At 41.6% G+C, this 19889-nt stretch overlaps 1 protein-coding gene across 1 annotated transcript in view; it reads left to right on the forward strand.

The window, feature by feature from the left end:
- Positions 1-19594, forward strand: part of LOC137250735 (probable ATP-dependent DNA helicase HFM1) — a 173356-nt gene extending 153762 nt beyond the window's left edge. The window contains exon 15 of the mRNA XM_067784064.1: positions 19510-19594. Within this exon, the coding sequence (XP_067640165.1) occupies positions 19510-19540 (31 nt within the window). The 3' untranslated portion in view covers positions 19541-19594. The remainder of the gene's footprint in view (positions 1-19509) is intronic.
- Positions 19595-19889: the final 295 nt, after the last annotated feature.

Raw genomic sequence — 19889 nt, forward strand, 5'->3', positions numbered from 1 at the left:
TTAGCAAAATCGGAGAACGCCCGCGCCCACTTTAAAAAAAAAAAATTTTTTAAAGTCAAATTTTAAAAGAAAAGTTAATATCTTTACAGTATATAAGTAAATTATGTCAACATTCAACTCCAGTAATGATATGGTGCAACAAAAAAAAATTTAAAAGAAATTTTCAAAACGGCGTGGCTCCGCCCTTTTTCATTTAATTTGTCTATGATACTTTTAATGCCATATGTCGAACAAAACATTACCAATCCTTGTGAAATTTGGTAGAGGCTTAGATTCTAGGACGATAACTGCTTTCTGTGAAAAAGGGCGAAATCGGTTGAAGCCACGCCCAGTTTTTATACACAGTCGACCTCCTGCCCTTCCGCTCGGCCGTTAACACGATAAGTTGAGCAAAAATCGATATATCTTTACCAAAGTCAGTTCACGTATTTATCTGAACTCACTTTATATTGGTGTATAAAATGGCCGAAATCCGACTATGACCACGCCCACTTTTTCGATATCGAAAATTACTAAAAATTAAAAAAATGCCATAATAATGTAACGAATGTTAGCAGCACTGAGCGATGCTATCGTCTCTAAGCCGATGCTAACCAGTGACGTGAATGCACATCAATAATTCAAACATTATGTATCTACATAAACGAATAAATAATTGCGTCTACACATATGTACGTATACGAGCAGCGGAGCGGCAATGCACAAACACATGCATATATCTTATTTGAGTTGTCACAAGAGAGCAATAATTTGTGCACGTAGTTGTGGCTGGCGATTTTGTAGCCGAACTAACTAGTAACTTCTGGAAATCGAAGAGCCTAGAAGTATGCAACGTAAACTATAAAAGCGGGGCAGGCGAGTAAGAAGTAATTCAGTTTGATTTGAGTTGTCAAGCAGTTTGATTAAGACGATATCTAGCGAGCAATAGCAGTGTTATTTTGAATAGTAGAGTTTCATTGAGCTATCAAACAGTGTGGTTATTAAGCAAGCTATTCGTTGCACAGTTTGTTATTGTGAAGTACTTTAATAAAGGCCATTTTGCATTATTACAAATTGGAGTTATTTATTCAACAGTTTAGTGATTCGAACTTAGCAGAGGATTGCAAATAAGAGGATTTGCAAGCAAATTCGTTACAATTGGTGTCAGAAGAGGAATTGTTGAATAAATTCTAGAGGACAACAAGGACATGGCAAAGTTAAGTGAATTGAAGATCCCGCAACTGAAGAAGGAATTGGAGAGCCGTGGATTGAATACAAGCGGCGTTAAACTCGAACTTCAGGCACGGCTACGAGAAGCAATGGAAGCAGAAGGAATTGATGTGGAAGAGCATGTCTTTCATCTTGATGGCGAGGAGACAACAAAAATTGAAGAGAAAAATGAAACACCGCAGACAATGGCGAACACAGACCTGAACATGATATTGGCTGCAATATCGGCACAAATGTCCGAAATGTCATCACAAATATCTACCAACATGTCATCACAATTGGAAGAACAGAAGACACATATTGCAGAAATGTCGTCAGAAATAACATCGAAGATTGAAGCACAAGAAACACGTATAACAGAAATGTCATCACAAATATCCACAAATATGTCATCACAGCTGGAAGAACAAAAGACATATATGGCAACCCAACTGAAAGAACAAGAGACACGCATAACAGTACAACTAGAAGCACAAGAGGCGCGTATATCATCAAAACTCGAAGCGCGCATGGACGAAAAAATAATGCAGTTTGAAAAAAAATTCGAGGCAGAGGTGGATGCGTTGAGAGGTCGTATACAGGAATTGCAACTTAATCGGCCGGCTGCTTCAGCGAGTAATCCAAAGGTAAAGACACCATCCTTTGACGGTTCTGTTCCTTTTCAGGTCTTTAAGCTACAGTTTGAGAAGACCGCAGCAGTGAACCAATGGAATGCGGAAGATAAAGTTGCTGCACTGTTCGTGGCATTGAAAGGGCCTGCAGCGGAAATTTTACAGACGATTCCAGAGTACGAACGGAACAGTTATGAATCATTGATGGCTGCTGTAGAACGACGTTATGGAAGCGAGCATAGGAAACAGATATTCCAAATTGAGTTGCAAAACCGCTACCAAAAAGCAAATGAGACATTGCAGGAGTTTGCTTCAGATATTGAAAGATTGGCTCATCTTGCAAATGCGGACGCACCCGTGGAATACACTGAAAGGGTAAAACTCCAGAGCTTCATAAATGGCATACGAGATGTGGAAACGAAGCGGGCTACATATGCGAATCCAAAACTAACGTTTGCTGAAACGGTATCGCATGCACTGACTCAGGAAACAGCCTCACTTTTGAGTAAGCCAGCGTACAAAGCTCGCCGTGTGGAAGTAGAAAGGCCAGAGTGGGTAGACGCAATATTGGAGGCGCTGAAAGGATCGCAAAAGCGGAGTGAAGAAGTTATCAAGTGCTTCAAATGCGGGAAGTCCGGTCACATTGCACGTCATTGCAATCTTGGTCCTAATAGTTCCAACAATGTGGGTGGCCGTAAACGAAAAGCTGGAGGAGATGAGCAAGAGCGAGTAAGAGGTAGAGAGCTAGATCCAGCAATTGAATGCCCTGTGATATCTGTGTCGCAAATTGGCAGAAAATCGAGCAGTCTTACCGTCGGAGGGAATGTGAATGGCAAAGAACGAGTACTGACTGTAGATACGGGCGCATCTCATCCCTTGATCCGATCTGACTTGGTCAACAGGAGAGTAAAACCGTTACCTGGAGCAAAGTTGCGTACGGTCACTGGCGAGTATAACCAAGTTCAGGGAGAAGTGATATGTGAAGTATTGATTGGGAAGGTCATGGTTCTACACAAGTTTGTTGTGGCGGAGATTGTTGATGAAGTCATATTGGGAGTGGACTTCTTGGTTGACCATGACATCAAGATCGATATGCAGAGAAGGGTGATGCATTATAAGAACCAGGATGTGCCAATTAACTTCAGTTTGGAAAAAGGGTTCAGCAGTAATCGGGTACTGGTGGAGAAGACTCGACGAAGGCCACGAAATTCAAAGGTAAAGGTTGATGGAACAAATGGGCCAAACAAATCAAAACCGAAGGTACCTGTGAGAGAAACGCTGGCATTGAAAAGCCCTAACGGACGTACTAAAACGAAGAAAGAATGCAAGGGTGGTTTCATTAACACCTTTCATTTAATACCCATATCGTTCAAACAAATTCTAGAGTCACCCCTGGTCCACCTTTATGGCGATATCTCGAAAAGGCGTCCCCTATAGAACTTAGGCCCACTCCCTTTTAAAATACTCATTAGCACCTTTCATTTGATACCCATATTGTACAAACGCATTCTAGAGTCACCCCTGGTCCACCTTTATGGCGATATCTCGAAAAGGCGTCCACCCATAGAACTAAGGCCCACTCCCTTTTAAAACACTTATTAACACCTTTCGTTTGATACCCATATTGTACAAACGCATTCTAGAGTCAACCCTGGTCCACTTTTATAACGATATTCCAAAAAGGCGTCCACCCATAGAACTAAGGCCCACTCCCTTTTAAAATACTCATTAACACCTTTCATTTAATACCCATATCGTACAAACAAATTCTAGAGTCACCCCTGGTCCACATTTATGGCGATATCTCGAAAAGGCGTCCACCCATAGAACTAAGGCCCACTCCCTTTTAAAATACTCCTTAACACCTTTCATTTGATACCCATATTGTACAAACGCATTCTAGAGTCACCCCTGGTCCACGTTTATCGCGATATCTCGAAAAGGCGTCCCCCATAGAACTAAGGCCCACTCCCTTTTAAAATACTCCTTAACACCTTTCATTTGATACCCATATTGTACAAACGCATTCTAGAGTCACCCCTGGTCCACGTTTATGGCGATATCTCGAAAAGGCGTCCACCCATAGAACTAAGGCCCGCTCCCTTTTAAACTACTCATTAACACCTTTCATTTGATACCCATATTGTACAAACAAATTCTAGAGTCAGCCCTTGTCCACCGTTATGGCGATATCCCTAAATGGCGTCCATCTATAGAACTATGGCCCACTCCCTCTAAAAATACTCTTTAATACCTTCCATTTGAAACCCATGTCATACAAACACATTCCAGGGTTACCCTAGGTTCATTTTACTACGAGGTGATTTTCCCTTATTTTGTCTCCATAGCTCTCAACTGAGTATGTAATGTTCGGTTACACCCGAACTTAGCCTTCCTTACTTGTTGTTATAACTTTTGATAACTAGCAACTGATGACGTCGCGAGTGTCGAAACAATTGTTTTGCCAAACAAAGCAAACATATACATATCTAATATATAAAATTCTTCTGTCGCGGTTTTAGAGGCTGAACTCCTCCTAAATGGCTGAACCGATTCTCATGAAATTTTGTGAGTATATTGGGTAGGTCTGAGAATCGGCCAACGTCTACCTTTTTTTTTCGCTACGTGTCTAGGGTCTTGAGATCAAAACGTGGACCTGGGTACCCCTAGAATGTGTTTATACAAAATGGATATCAAATGAAAGCTGTTGATGAGTGCTATAGTACAGGATAATTTTCATACCGCTGGGTGACTAGGGTCTCGAGATATAGGCCGAAACGTGGACCCGTATACCCCTAGAATGTGTTTATACAATATGGATATCAGATGAAAGCTGTTGATGAGTGCGATAGTATAGGATAATTTTCATACTCCTGGGTGACTAGGGTCTCAAGATATAGCCCAAAACGTGGACCCGGGTACCCCTAGAATGTGTTTATACAATATGGATATCAAATGAAAACTGTTGATGAGTTCTATAGGACAGGATAATTTTCATACCCCTGGGTGACTAGGGTCTCGAGATGTATGCCAAAACGTGAACCCGGATACACCTAGAATGTGTTTTTACCTTATGGGTATCAAATTGAAGCTGTTGATGTATTCTTTAGTACAGAGTAAGTATTACACCGCTGGGTGACTACGGTCTCGAGACATAGGCCAAAACATGGTCCCGGATACACCTAGAATGTGTTTTTATATTATGGGTATCAAATTGAAGCTGCTGATGTATGCTTTAGTACAGAGTAAGTATTACACCGCTGGGTGACTACGGTCTCGAGTTATAGGCCAAAAGGGTTCAGCAGTAATCGGGTACTGGTGGAGAAGACTCGACGAAGGCCACGAAATTCAAAGGTAAAGGTTGATGGAACAAATGGGCCAAACAAATCAAAACCGAAGGTACCTGTGAGAGAAACGCTGGCATTGAAAAGCCCTAACGGACGTACTAAAACGAAGAAAGAATGCAAGGGTGGTTTCAAGCCAAGGCACACTGCTGTTGTGAAGCGTCGGAACGATACTGATTATGCAAAGCAAATCCGTCCAGCGCAAGCTCTGCGAAGTAGTTCTTCATTGGCCGAGCAACAGAGTGCGAGGGAACGATCCAGGATAATGAGTAGTAAGATGAAACACAGGTACGACAAGGAAAATAATTCGGAAGGTTTCCGGGAGGGAGATTTGGTACTGCTATACAACCCTCACCGGCGGAAAGGTGTTCCACCCAAATATCGGTGCAGTTGGGAAGGCCCGTACAGAGTTGTGAAGACGATCAGTGATGTCATCTGCCGCATACAAGCAATTGGGAAATCACGAAATAGAAGAGTGGTACATTTGGCGATGCTAGCAGCGTTTAGATCGAGAGATTTGTCTGATCGGGACGATCAGACTTAGGTGGAGGGCAGTGTAACGAATGTTAGCAGCACTGAGCGATGCTATCGTCTCTAAGCCGATGCTAACCAGTGACGTGAATGCACATCAATAATTCAAACATTATGTATCTACATAAACGAATAAATAATTGCGTCTACACATATGTACGTATACGAGCTGCGGAGCGGCAATGCACAAACACATGCATATATCTTATTTGAGTTGTCACAAGAGAGCAATAATTTGTGCACGTAGTTGTGGCTGGCGATTTTGTAGCCGAACTAACTAGTAACTTCTGGAAATCGAAGAGCCTAGAAGTATGCAACGTAAAGTATAAAAGCGGGGCAGGCGAGTAAGAAGTAATTCAGTTTGATTTGAGTTGTCAAGCAGTTTGATTAAGACGATATCTAGCGAGCAATAGCAGTGTTATTTTGAATAGTAGAGTTTCATTGAGCTATCAATCAGTGTGGTTATTAAGCAAGCTATTCGTTGCACAGTTTGTTATTGTGAAGTACTTTAATAAAGGCCATTTTGCATTATTACAAATTGGAGTTATTTATTCAACAGTTTAGTGATTCGAACTTAGCAGAGGATTGCAAATAAGAGGATTTGCAACAAATTCGTTACAATAATATACCAAATACGAAAAAAGGGATGAAACATGGTAATTGGATTGGTCTATTGACGCAAAATATAACTTTAGAAAAAACTTTGTAAAATGGGTGTGACACCTACCATATTAAGTAGAAGAAAATGAAAAAGTTTTGCAGGGCGAAATCAAAAGCCCTTGGAATCTTGGAAGGATAACTGTTCGTGGTATTACATATATATATAAATTAGCGGTACCCGACAGATGATGTTCTGGGTCACCCTGGTCCACATTTTGGTCGATATCTCGAAAACGCCTTCACATATACAACTACCACCACTCCCTTTTAAAACCCTCATTAATACCTTTAATTTGATACCCATATCGTACAAACACATTCTAGAGTCACCCCTGGTCCACGTTTATGGCGATATCTTGAAAAGGCGTCCACCTATAGAACTAAGGCCCACTCCCTTTTAAAATACTCATTATCACCTTTCGTTTGATACCCATATCGTACAAACAAATTCTAGAGTAACCCCTGGTCCACCTTTATGGCGATGTCTCGAAAAGGCGTCCAGCTATAGAACTAAGGCCCACTCCCTTTTAAAATCCTTATTAACACCTTTCATTTGATACCCATATTGTACAAACAAATTCTAGAGTCAGCCCTGGTCCACCTTTATGGCGATATCTCGAAAAGGCGTCCACCTATAGAACTAAGACCCACTCCCTTTTAAAATCCTCATTAACACCTTTCATTTGATACCCATATTGTACAAACGCATTCTAGAGTCACCCCTGGTCCACCTTTATGGCGATGTCTCGAAAAGGCGTCCAGCTATAGAACTAAGGCCCACTCCCTTTTAAAATACTTATTAACACCTTTCATTTGATACCCATATTGTACAAACAAATTCTAGAGTCAGCCCTGGTCCACCTTTATGGCGATATCTTGAAAAGGCGTCCACCTATAGAACTAAGGCCCACTCCCTTTTAAAATACTCATTATCACCTTTCGTTTGATACCCATATCGTACAAACAAATTCTAGAGTAACCCCTGGTACACCTTTATGGCGATGTCTCGAAAAGGCGTCCAGCTATAGAACTAAGGCCCACTCCGTTTTAAAATACTCATCAGCACCTTTCGTTTGATACCCATATTGTACAAAGAAATTCTAGAGTCACCCCTGGTCCACCTTTATGGCGATATCTCGAAAAGGCGTCCACCTATAGAACTAAGACCCACTCCCTTTTAAAATCCTCATTAACACCTTTCATTTGATACCCATATTGTACAAACGCATTCTAGAGTCACCCCTGGTCCACGTTTATGGCGATATCTCGAAAAGGCGTCCACCCATAGAACTAAGGCCCACTCCCTTTTAAAATACTCATTAGCACCTTTCATTTAATACCCATATCGTACAAACAAATTCTAGAGTCACCCCTGGTCCACCTTTATGGCGATATCTCGAAAAGGCGTCCCCTATAGAACTTAGGTCCACTCCCTTTTAAAATACTCATTAGCACCTTTCATTTGATACCCATATTGTACAAACGCATTCTAGAGTCACCCCTGGTCCAAGTTTATGGCGATATCTCGAAAAGGTGTCCACCCATAGAACTAAGACCCACTCCCTTTTAAAATACTCCTTAACACCTTTCATTTGATACCCATATTGTACAAACGCATTCTAGAGTCACCCCTGGTCCACGTTTATGGCGATATCTCGAAAAGGCGTCCACCCATAGAACTAAGGCCCACTCCCTTTTAAAATACTCATTAACATATTTCATTTAATACCCATATCGTACAAACAAATTCTAGAGTCACCCCTGGTCCACCTTTATGGCGATATCTCGAAAAGGCGTCCACCCATAGAACTAAGGCCCACTCCCTTTTAAAATACTCCTTAACACCTTTCATTTGATACCCATATTGTACAAACGCATTCTAGAGTCACCCCTGGTCCACGTTTATGGCGATATCTCGAAAAGGCGTCCACCCATAGAACTAAGCCCACTCCCTTTTAAAATACTCATTAACACCTTTCATTTAATACCCATATCGTTCAAACAAATTCTAGAGTCACCCCTGGTCCACCTTTATGGCGATATCTCGAAAAGGCGTCCCCTATAGAACTTAGGCCCACTCCCTTTTAAAATACTCATTAGCACCTTTCATTTGATACCCATATTGTACAAACGCATTCTAGAGTCACCCCTGGTCCACCTTTATGGCGATATCTCGAAAAGGCGTCCACCCATAGAACTAAGGCCCACTCCCTTTTAAAACACTTATTAACACCTTTCGTTTGATACCCATATTGTACAAACGCATTCTAGAGTCAACCCTGGTCCACTTTTATAACGATATTCCAAAAAGGCGTCCACCCATAGAACTAAGGCCCACTCCCTTTTAAAATACTCATTAACACCTTTCATTTAATACCCATATCGTACAAACAAATTCTAGAGGCACCCCTGGTCCACATTTATGGCGATATCTCGAAAAGGCGTCCACCCATAGAACTAAGGCCCACTCCCTTTTAAAATACTCCTTAACACCTTTCATTTGATACCCATATTGTACAAACGCATTCTAGAGTCACCCCTGGTCCACGTTTATCGCGATATCTCGAAAAGGCGTCCCCCATAGAACTAAGGCCCACTCCCTTTTAAAATACTCCTTAACATCTTTCATTTGATACCCATATTGTACAAACGCATTCTAGAGTCACCCCTGGTCCACGTTTATGGCGATATCCCGAAAAGGCGTCCACCCATAGAACTAAGGCCCGCTCCCTTTTAAAATACTCATTAACACCTTTCATTTGATACCCATATTGTACAAACAAATTCTAGAGTCAGCCCTTGTCCACCGTTATGGCGATATCCCTAAATGGCGTCCATCTATAGAACTATGGCCCACTCCCTCTAAAAATACTCTTTAATACCTTCCATTTGAAACCCATGTCATACAAACACATTCCAGGGTTACCCTAGGTTCATTTTACTACGAGGTGATTTTCCCTTATTTTGTCTCCATAGCTCTCAACTGAGTATGTAATGTTCGGTTACACCCGAACTTAGCCTTCCTTACTTGTTGTTATAACTTTTGATAACTAGCAACTGATGACGTCGCGAGTGTCGAAACAATTGTTTTGCCAAACAAAGCAAACATATACATATCTAATATATAAAATTCTTCTGTCGCGGTTTTAGAGGCTGAACTCCTCCTAAATGGCTGAACCGATTCTCATGAAATTTTGTGAGTATATTGGGTAGGTCTGAGAATCGGCCAACGTCTACCTTTTTTTTTCGCTACGTGTCTAGGGTCTTGAGATCAAAACGTGGACCTGGGTACCCCTAGAATGTGTTTATACAAAATGGATATCAAATGAAAGCTGTTGATGAGTGCTATAGTACAGGATAATTTTCATACCGCTGGGTGACTAGGGTCTCGAGATATAGGCCGAAACGTGGACCCGTATACCCCTAGAATGTGTTTATACAATATGGATATCAGATGAAAGCTGTTGATGAGTGCGATAGTATAGGATAATTTTCATACTCCTGGGTGACTAGGGTCTCAAGATATAGCCCAAAACGTGGACCCGGGTACCCCTAGAATGTGTTTATACAATATGGATATCAAATGAAAACTGTTGATGAGTTCTATAGGACAGGATAATTTTCATACCCCTGGGTGACTAGGGTCTCGAGATGTATGCCAAAACGTGAACCCGGATACACCTAGAATGTGTTTTTACCTTATGGGTATCAAATTGAAGCTGTTGATGTATTCTTTAGTACAGAGTAAGTATTACACCGCTGGGTGACTACGGTCTCGAGACATAGGCCAAAACATGGTCCCGGATACACCTAGAATGTGTTTTTATATTATGGGTATCAAATTGAAGCTGCTGATGTATGCTTTAGTACAGAGTAAGTATTACACCGCTGGCTGGGTGACTACGGTCTCGAGTTATAGGCCAAAACATGGACCCGGATACACCTAGAATGTGTTTTTATATTATGGGTATCAAATTGAAGCTGCTGATGTATGCTATAACACAGAGTAAGTTTTACACCGCTGGCCGGAACATGTACCCGGATAACCCTAGAATGTGTGTGTATTATGGATCTCAAATGAAAGCTGTTGCTGAGAGCTCTAAAGTTCATTGTGATTTTCGATTTAGTCGCATCAACCTGGCAAAACTGATAAATATGCATCCGAAGCCGAAATAAAGACAAGAATTAAAAATACCCACATACCTATTTACATATGTCCTATTCGATTTGCCTGAAATTTCGTATATAAATTTGCCTATATTAGTATTTACGATGCTTTTTTCCGGGAAGTATACCAGAGACGCACTGGGACTGGGATTAGGACTTGGACTGTGACTGAGACTGAGACTCGGAGTGGGATTGGAACAAAATACTTACCATCCTCTGGGACTGGCAATAAGAGATGAAGAAGAACGAGAAAAACTTGAGAGAAGAGAAAAGAGAGAAGGAGACTGAGAAAGAGACAGTATGAGAAAAAGATGGAGATGAAGCGAAAAAGACGGAGGGAGGAGTGAATAAAAAGATTAGGAAAAAGTGTAGAGGGGTAGGGCAGAATTAGACGGAAAAAGCTTATTAAAATGTATGCAGATAGACCAAATTTTGGGCAGAACAACGTCTGGCGGGTCTGCTAGTAATATCAATAAAATTACTATCTACATTTTAAACATGTCCTTTTCTACATTTTTTTGCGGCAAATTCATCAAGTATATCATCAATATCGATTTTCTTCAATAAATCTGACTCAATGCAAAGTATACCTAACATCTCGAGTCGCTCTTGTCGCATTGTAGCTCTTTCAGCAGCTTTGATTGTTTTCAATTGCAAGAAGGATCATTCGGCAGAACAATGTGTGATCATTAATGTTAAAACAAAACCGAAGAACTATTTTTGTGTTAGGAAATACACCGGCTAATTGATCTTCCATTAGAATCTTATACAAATGACTATGAGCTTTTTGTACATCAGTGTATCTGGAGTTCACGTAACTTTGGAATTGTTTCATTTCAATGAAACATTCTTTCAAGTCTCTAGAATAAAAAATAACTAAGTTATTTATAGCTTCGTCGAGGTCTCCATCACTTAGAGAAAAGTTGATGAGAAATGCAAATCTCTCTGAAAATTCCATATACACTTTCGCACGTCGTTTGATTTCACTGTGAAGATTGTCGCTGATTTCGAGGAAACCTTTTGTCCTAAAATCAGCGCGATGAGTTCGTTTTACTGTATATCCTACACCATGTAATAATTGTTGTGTTTTTTCCTCGAAATCATTGAACTTTTCACGGAATGAAACTAAACTCTCTTCTAACGGTCCGTACATGTTTGCATATCTGCTTTTTCACTTTGCAATGACTTACTGAACGCATAGCAGTCAAAATAGAGTTCCATAAAATCAACATGAAACCAAATTCGAATTTTGCATTTTATACACGCCGTCTCATAACGAGTATCAGTATTTTGTGATTCATCATCAGTAATGATATCTATAGCCTCTAATATGATATCAAATGAATCGTAAACTGCATTCGTCGCATTCGAATGTGCTTCCCAACCTGTAGTTGACAACGTCGTCAAAATTTTCTCATTGTTTATTTTATTTTTTAATACGCCCCATCGAAGGGTGGAAGCGAAAAAAATTATATAATGTCTGCATAATGGCGAAAAAATCGACTGCATAAAAACAGCACTTCACAGCATACTCTCCAACCAAATTAAGGGAATGCGCTGAACAGGGAACATAGATCGCATTCTCATTCAAACTCAATATTCTTGCTTGCACACCTTCATACTTTCCGGACATGTTTAATGCGTTGTCATATGATTTACAATTTTGATTATCTAAACCGCAGTCTTCAGTAAGAAACTTTAAACTTTGATTCGCTAGACTAAAGGCCATATTAAAATTCTGAATATTGGAGTTATTTATGCGACAGTTCAGTGATACGAACGTTAGCAGAAGGTGAAAGATATCAGGAAATCCCCAAATTCGTTACAATACTTTCATTTATTTGTCATCCATCATTAATAATTCACTCATTCATCATTATAGTTGAAATTTCCGCTTGAAGGCTTCTACACCCTCTGTTCCAAAAATAACCGAAATTTTTCAAAATAAAACAACCAGTGTACATTTTGAGATAATCCTTTTTTATTATTCAATATACTCTCCTTTCACTTCGATACACTTCTTTCCACGCTCATACAATTTGTCAAATGAATCGGAAATGTCCTTTTTAGGAACCTTGTCTAGTTCGTCGGTCGTTGCCTTTTGAATGCGGTCAATTGAGTTTTATTTATTTGAGTAAAATTTATTTTCAGTTCTGATTATAATTTTCTTTCACTCTCTAGAATTTTATATTTGTAAGCAAATTTTACAACTCTTTTTAATTTTTTCGGGGGCCTCCTTAAATCGGGCGCCCAGGCAACTCCCTATTCTGCCTACTTGTTAATCCGGCCCTGAATAAATATAACTTAAATATTATTTTTGTGAGAGAAAATTTCAAAATTTACAAACGCCGATGGCTACTAGTACATGTTTCTGAATTTCACTTCTTTATCAGCTAGCTTCTCGGTAGCTGAGTATTGAACTCGAAATATCCAACATTCATACTTTATACTAGTGTAAAGGCAGATTCCTCTAACCACTCAGCCATATGAATGCCCCGCTGTTCGCTTTGCAATTGGTTTCGAAGTATTGCCTTTTTGTTGCTATTCCTTTACTCACCTCCTAGGTACATACTAATTCTTTATGCTTTTTTATCCTAATTATGTGGAATATTTATAGGCGCCCTTAAGAGCTTAGTATCTTTGGATTTTTATAGTATTGCTTTTATTAGCAGTACTTCTGGCTGTTCACTATTATATCAATATCTAATATATATTATAAATGGGAAAGTTTGGATGTTAAGATGTTTGGATGTTTAGATGTTTGGATGTTTGGATGTTTGTCCAGACGTTTGTCTTTGTGACTCAATAACGCAAGAACGGCTGGACCGATTTGGATGAAATTTTGCACACATATAGCCAATAGTCTAGAAGGATCTACTAGCTATATATTTTTCAAAAGGGGCGTGGTCCCCGCCCCCTAGGAACAGTTATAATTTAATTATTATATTTTTTCGTCTTTGCGACTGAATCACGCCAGAATGGCTACACGGATTTTAATGAAATTTGGGACACAGACAGTAGTCTACTAGCGAAATTTTTTTCGAACATGGAAAGAGGGGTGGGGGTCCCACGACCCTTCGAGAAATTATTTTTCATAATTTTTACACATTATAACTTTACGTATACTGGCCTTCACCAATATCACAGACTCAAGGGGTCAAATAAGTCGAGGGCTTACAAAGTAAGCAGTGACACCCTCCGCCCGCCCCCCTTTATCTCCCCCTCTGGTGTAAAATCCATAAATTGTTATAACTCAATCTAAATTTTCTCCTAAATCAATAGTTTTTGGTATCTGGTACATACAGAACGAGATCTAGACAATTTTGGAGGAACGATCAGTGGTCCTCTCCTCTACTCCCGCCATCCGCCCTCCATCAATTGTTTTTATTAGCACGCTTTTATTAGCTTTACCTGTATGTTTCTATCTAACTTTTTATTCGCTCCAATGCGCCTGCTGCCTTATTAACATGGTTTTATAATTAGCTTCACCTTATTTGTAATCCCGTAAGGGTCATATCGAGACCCTTCCGGGATCATTTCTGGACGGTTTTCGGGATCGGTCCGGGATTACGCCGGGGTAATTTCGGGACTTTTTCGGGATCATTTTGGGACCCTTCCGGGATCATTTCTGTATAGTTTACGGGATCCGTCCGGGATCCCGTCGGGGTTATTTTGGAACATTTTCGGGACTATTCCGGAATCATTTCGGGACTATTTCGCGATCATTTGGGGACCCTTCCGGCATCATTTCTGGATGGTTTTCGGGATCCGTGCGGGATCTCGTCGGGGTCATATGGGGACTTTTTCGGGATCATTTGAGGGCTCTTCCGGCATCATTTCTGGATGGTTTTCGGGATCTGTCCGGGATATCGTCGGGGTCATTTGGGGACTTTTTCGGGATCATTTGGGGGCTCTTCCGGCATCATTTCTGGATGGTTTTCGGGATCCGTCCGGGATCTCGTCGGGGTCATTTGGGGACTTTTTCGGGATCATTTTGGGGCTCATCCGGCATCATTTCTGGATGGTTTTCGGGATCCGTCCGGGATCCCGTCGTGGTCATTTCGGGACTTTTTCGCGACTAATACGGGATCATTTGGGAAACCTTTCGGCATCATTTCTGGATGGTTTTCGGGATCCGTCCGGGATCCCGTCGGGGTCATTTCGGGACTTTTTCGCGAATAATACGGGATCATTTGGGAACCCTTTCGGCATCATTTCTGGATGGTTTTCGGGATCCGTCCGGGATCCCATTAGGGTAATTTCAGGACAATTAGGGGATCATTTGGGAACCTTTCCGGCATCATTTCTGGATAATTTTCGGGATCCGTCCGGGATGCCGACGAGGTCATTTCGGGACTATTTCGGGATCATTTGGGATACCTACCGGCATTATTTCTGGATGGTTTTTGGGATTCGTCCGGGATCCCGTCGTGGTCCTTTCGGGACTTTTTTTCGACTAATACGGGATCATTTGCGGACCCTTTCGGCATCATTTCTGGATAGTTGTCGGGATCCCGTCACGGTCATTTCGGGACTATTAGGGGATCATTTGAGGACCTTTCCGGCATCATTTCTGTATTGTTTTCGGAATCCTTTCGGGATCCCGTCAGGGTCATTTTGGGACTTTTTTGGGGCTAATACGGGATCATTTGGGGATCCTCTAGGGGTCGTTTCGTGACTTTCTGTTTTATTTCGGGATCATTTGGGGACCCTTCCGGCATAATTTCTTGATGGTTTGCCGGATCCATCAGGGTCATTTCGGGACCATTTTGGGATCATTTGGGGACCCTTCCGAGATCATTTCTGGATCCGTCTGGGATGCCGTATGAGCCATTTCGGGATTTTTTGTTACTTTTCCGGGATAGTTTTTGGACCCTTCCGGGATTATTTCTGGATCTGTGCGAGATCCCATCTGGGTCATTTCCGGACTATTTCGGGATCATTTTGGGATCCTTCCGGAATCATTTCTGTATGGTTTTCGCGATCCGTCGTTGATTCCCTCGGAGCCATTTCGGAACCTTTTCTGGAGTATGTCGGGGTCATTTGGGGACTTTTTCGGGATCATTTGGGGCTCTTCCGGCATCATTTCTGGATGGTTTTCGGGATTCGTGCGGGATCTCGTCGGGGTCATTTGGGGACTTTTTCGGGATCATTTGGGGGCTCTTCCGGCATCATTTCTGGATGGTTTTCGGGATCCGTCCGGGATATCGTCGGGGTCATTTGGGGACTTTTTCGGGATCATTTGGGGGCTCTTCCGGCATCATTTCTGGATGGTTTTCGGGATCCGTCCGGGATCCCATCAGTGTAATTTCGTTTTGTGGACCTTTCCGGCATCATTTCTGGATAATTTTCGGTATCCGTCCGGGATGCCGACGAGGTCATTTCGGGATTATTTCGGGATCATTTAGGATACCTACCGGCATCATTTCTGGATGGTTTTTGGGATTCGTCCGGGATCCCGTCGGGGTCATTTCGGGACTTTTTCTCGACTAATACGGGATCATTTGCGGACCCTTTCGGCATAATTTCTGGATAGTTGTCGGGATCCGTTCGGGATCCCGTCACGGTCATTTCGGAACTATTAGGGGATCATTTGAGGACCTTTCCGGCATCATTTCTGGATAGTTTTTGGAATCCTTTCGGGATCCCGTCAGGGTCATTTCGGGGCTTTTTCGGGATCATTTAAGGATGGCTTTCAGGATTCGTCCGGGAACCCGTCAGGGTAATTTCTGGACTTTTCCGAGACTATTTCGGGATCATTTTGGGACCTTCCCAAGATCATTTATGGATGGATTTCGGGATTTGTCCGGGATGCCCTCAGGGTCATTTTGGGACTATTAGGTGAGCATTTGAGGACCGTTCCGGCATCACTTCTGGATGGTTTTCGGTATCCGTTCAGATTCCCGTCGGAATAATTGCGGGACTTTTTCGGGATCATTGGGGTCCCTTCCAAAATCATTTCTGGGTGGTTTTTGGGATTCGTCCGGCATCCCGTCGGGGTCATTTCGGGACTTTTTCTCGACTAATACGGGATCATTTGCGGGCCCTTTCGGTATCATTTCTGGATAGTTGTCGGGATCCGTTCGGGATCCCGTCAGGGTCTTTTCGGAACTATTGGGAGATCATTTGAGTACCTTTCCGGCATAATTTCTGGTTAGTTTTCGGGATCCTTTCCGGGTCCCATCAGGGTCATTTCGGGACTTTTTCGGCATCATTTAAGATTGGTTTTCAGGATTCGTCCGGTATCCGTCAGGGTAATTTCTGGACTTTTCCCAGACTATTTCGGGATAATTTTGGGACCCTCCCAAGATCATTTCTGGATGGATTTCGGGATCTGTCCGGGATGCCGTAAGGTCATTTTGGGACTATTAGGTGATCATTTGAGGACCTTTTCGGCATCACTTCTGGATGGTTTTCAGTATCCGCTCAGGATCCCGTCGGAATTATTGCGGGAATTTTTCGGGATCATTTGGTGTCCCTTCCGGCGTCATTTCTGGCTGCTTTTTGGGATTCGTCCGGCATCCCGTCGGGTTCATTTCGGGACTTTTTCTCGACTAATACGGGATCATTTGCGGGCCCTTTCGGCATCATTTCTAGATAGTTGTCGGGATCCGTTCGGGATCCCGTCAGGGTCTTTTCGGAACTATTAGGTGATCATTTGAGGACATTTCCGGCATCATTTGTGGATAGTTTTCGGGATCCTTTCGGGGTCCAGTCAGGGTTATTTCGGGACTTTTTCGGGATCATTTAGAGATGGCTTTCAGGATTCGTCCGGGAACCCGTCAGGGTAATTTCTGAACTTTTCCGAGACTATTTCGGGATAATTTTGGGACCTTCCCAAGATCATTTCTGGATGGATTTTGGGATCAGTCCGGGATGCCGTCAGGGTCATTTTGGTATTAGGTGATCATTTGAGGACCTTTCCGGCATCACTTCTGGATGGTTATCGGTATCCGATCAGGATCCCCTCGGAATCATTGCGGGACTTTTTCGGGATCATTTGGGGTCCCTCCCAAGATCATTTCTGGATGGATTTCGGGATCTGTCCGGGATCCCGTCAGGGTCATTTAGGGGTGCGTTCGAGATCCCGTCAGGGTCATTTCGGGACTTCTTCGGGAATATATCGGGATCATTTCTGGATGGTTTATGGGATCCGTCCATGACCCCTTAAGGGTCATTTCGGGACTATTAGGTGATCATTTGAGGACCTTTCCGGCGTCACTTCTGGATGATTTTCGGTATCCGTTCGGGATCCCGTCGGAATCAATGCGGGACTTTTACGGAATCATTTGGGATTCCTTCCGGCATCATTTCTGGATGGTTTTCGGGATTTGTCCGGGATCCCGTCGGGGTTATTTCGGGACCTTTTCGGGGCTAATACGGGATCATTTGGGTATCCTCTAGGGGTCGTTTAGTGACTTTTTGTGTATTATTTCGGGATCATTTTGGGACCCTTTCGGCATAATTTCTTGATGGTTTGCCGGATCCATCAGGGTCATTTCGGGACCATTTTGGGATCATTTGGGACCCTTCCGAGATCATTTCTGGATCCGTCCGGGATGCCGTAGGAACCATTTCGGGATTTTTTGTTACTTTTCCGGGATAGTTTTTGCACCCTTCCGGGATCATTTCTGGATCTGTGCGGGATCCCATCTGGGTCAATTCCGGACTATTTCGGGATCATTTTGAAATCCTTCCGGAATCATTTCTGTATGGTTTTCGCGATCCATCGTGGATCCCCTCGGAGCCATTTCGGAACTTTTTCTGGAGTTAGTCGGGATAATTTAGGGACCCTTCCTGGATATTTTCTGGATGGTTTCTGAGATCCGTCCGGGAGCCCGTCAGGGTAATTTCGGAACTTTTTCGGGACTATTTCGGGATCAATTTGGTACCCTTCAGGCATCATTTCTGTGTGGTTATCTGGATAAGTCTAGAATCGTGTCGTTGTCATTTCGGGTTTTTTTGGGACTACTTCGGGAACTTTTGGAAACACTTCCGGGGCGTTTCTGGATGGTTTTCGGGATCCGTTCGCGATAGCGTCGGGGTCATTTCGTGGCTTTTTCTGGATAATTTCGTTATCGTTTTGGGATCCTATCAGGTTATCAGCTCATAAAGTTCTTTTTTTTACTCAATTACAAAAATAAAATGCATTAGACAGAAAAAAAATTTTAAACAGATAACTTTATAAGCAGGCTAACGTGAATAGCCCACATATTTCATTTTCTCCTTGCGGACGGGGCCGCGGGTAAAGGCTAGTAATATTATATATAAATACTGACAATTTAATTAGCGAGACATGCTAATATTGTTTATACAATTATTTTTGTTATTGGTATTAGAGAAACAAATATTTTTATTACAAACAACAATTATAACAACCAAAACTTGTTGGGGCTATGAATAACCATTAATGATTAAAGGTTCGATTCGAGCTCAAGGCTAGAGCAATAATTTTTTTCTAATGATAATAATTTTTTTTTTAAATTTTTCTAAATTTGAAAAATTGTATTTTGTTTTTTGGAATAGTAACCCAGCCAGCATTTTTTGAAAATTTTGATCAAATATTATTCAAATATCATACCCCAAGATGATTAAAAACGTTCAAATTTAAAAGCATTCTTTGTTCGAAAATTAACGTATCGTCGGGAGAAAAATGTACCATAAATGTGATTATTCTTGAATAATCATTTATTATTTATTTTTCGAAAGGTTTTTTGTTCATATTTGATATCATTATAAAATTGGGCTTTAATTGTTTTATAGTAATATTTGAATGCTTTTCACAGTCGTTTTCTGATCATATTCATGAACATATTCCAATCATTTTGGTTCAGATTTTTGAATAACTAGAGTTCGCCCAGTGGTTGAAATTCAACCACAGGAAAGGAAAGGACATTTTTGAATAATTTTTGGAATGCGATTATCATACATTTATTCTTCATACCCCATACAAAATAATATACTACATAGTAATCTTATTTCATCAGGGGAAGAACGCATGCGGAAGTGAGCTATTGAACAAAAGGTAATACGCAAACAAACTAGACCAATATCCACCTGCGACTACAACATCCAACATCAGCTTTGATCGTCAACATCTTAAAATACGATATGGTACGGGATGTTGAAGCCATATCCAGGTACATACATATGTCAAGAGAGTTTCACTTACCTGGGGTTCAAATAGTTCGCAACCTTTGTATTGTCTAATGGTATAATTTGTATTTTCTGGGAAGCCGATGGTGGAGAAATGGTTGGGGACATCTTTTGTTAGGAGCAATATATATATACACTAGCCTTTACCCGCGGCCCCGTCCGCAAGGAAAATTTTAAATATATGGGCTATTCGCGTTAGCCTGCTTATTAT

This window comes from Eurosta solidaginis, chromosome 4 (assembly GCF_040869045.1).
Source record: "Eurosta solidaginis isolate ZX-2024a chromosome 4, ASM4086904v1, whole genome shotgun sequence".
Lineage (NCBI taxonomy): Eukaryota > Metazoa > Arthropoda > Insecta > Diptera > Tephritidae > Eurosta > Eurosta solidaginis.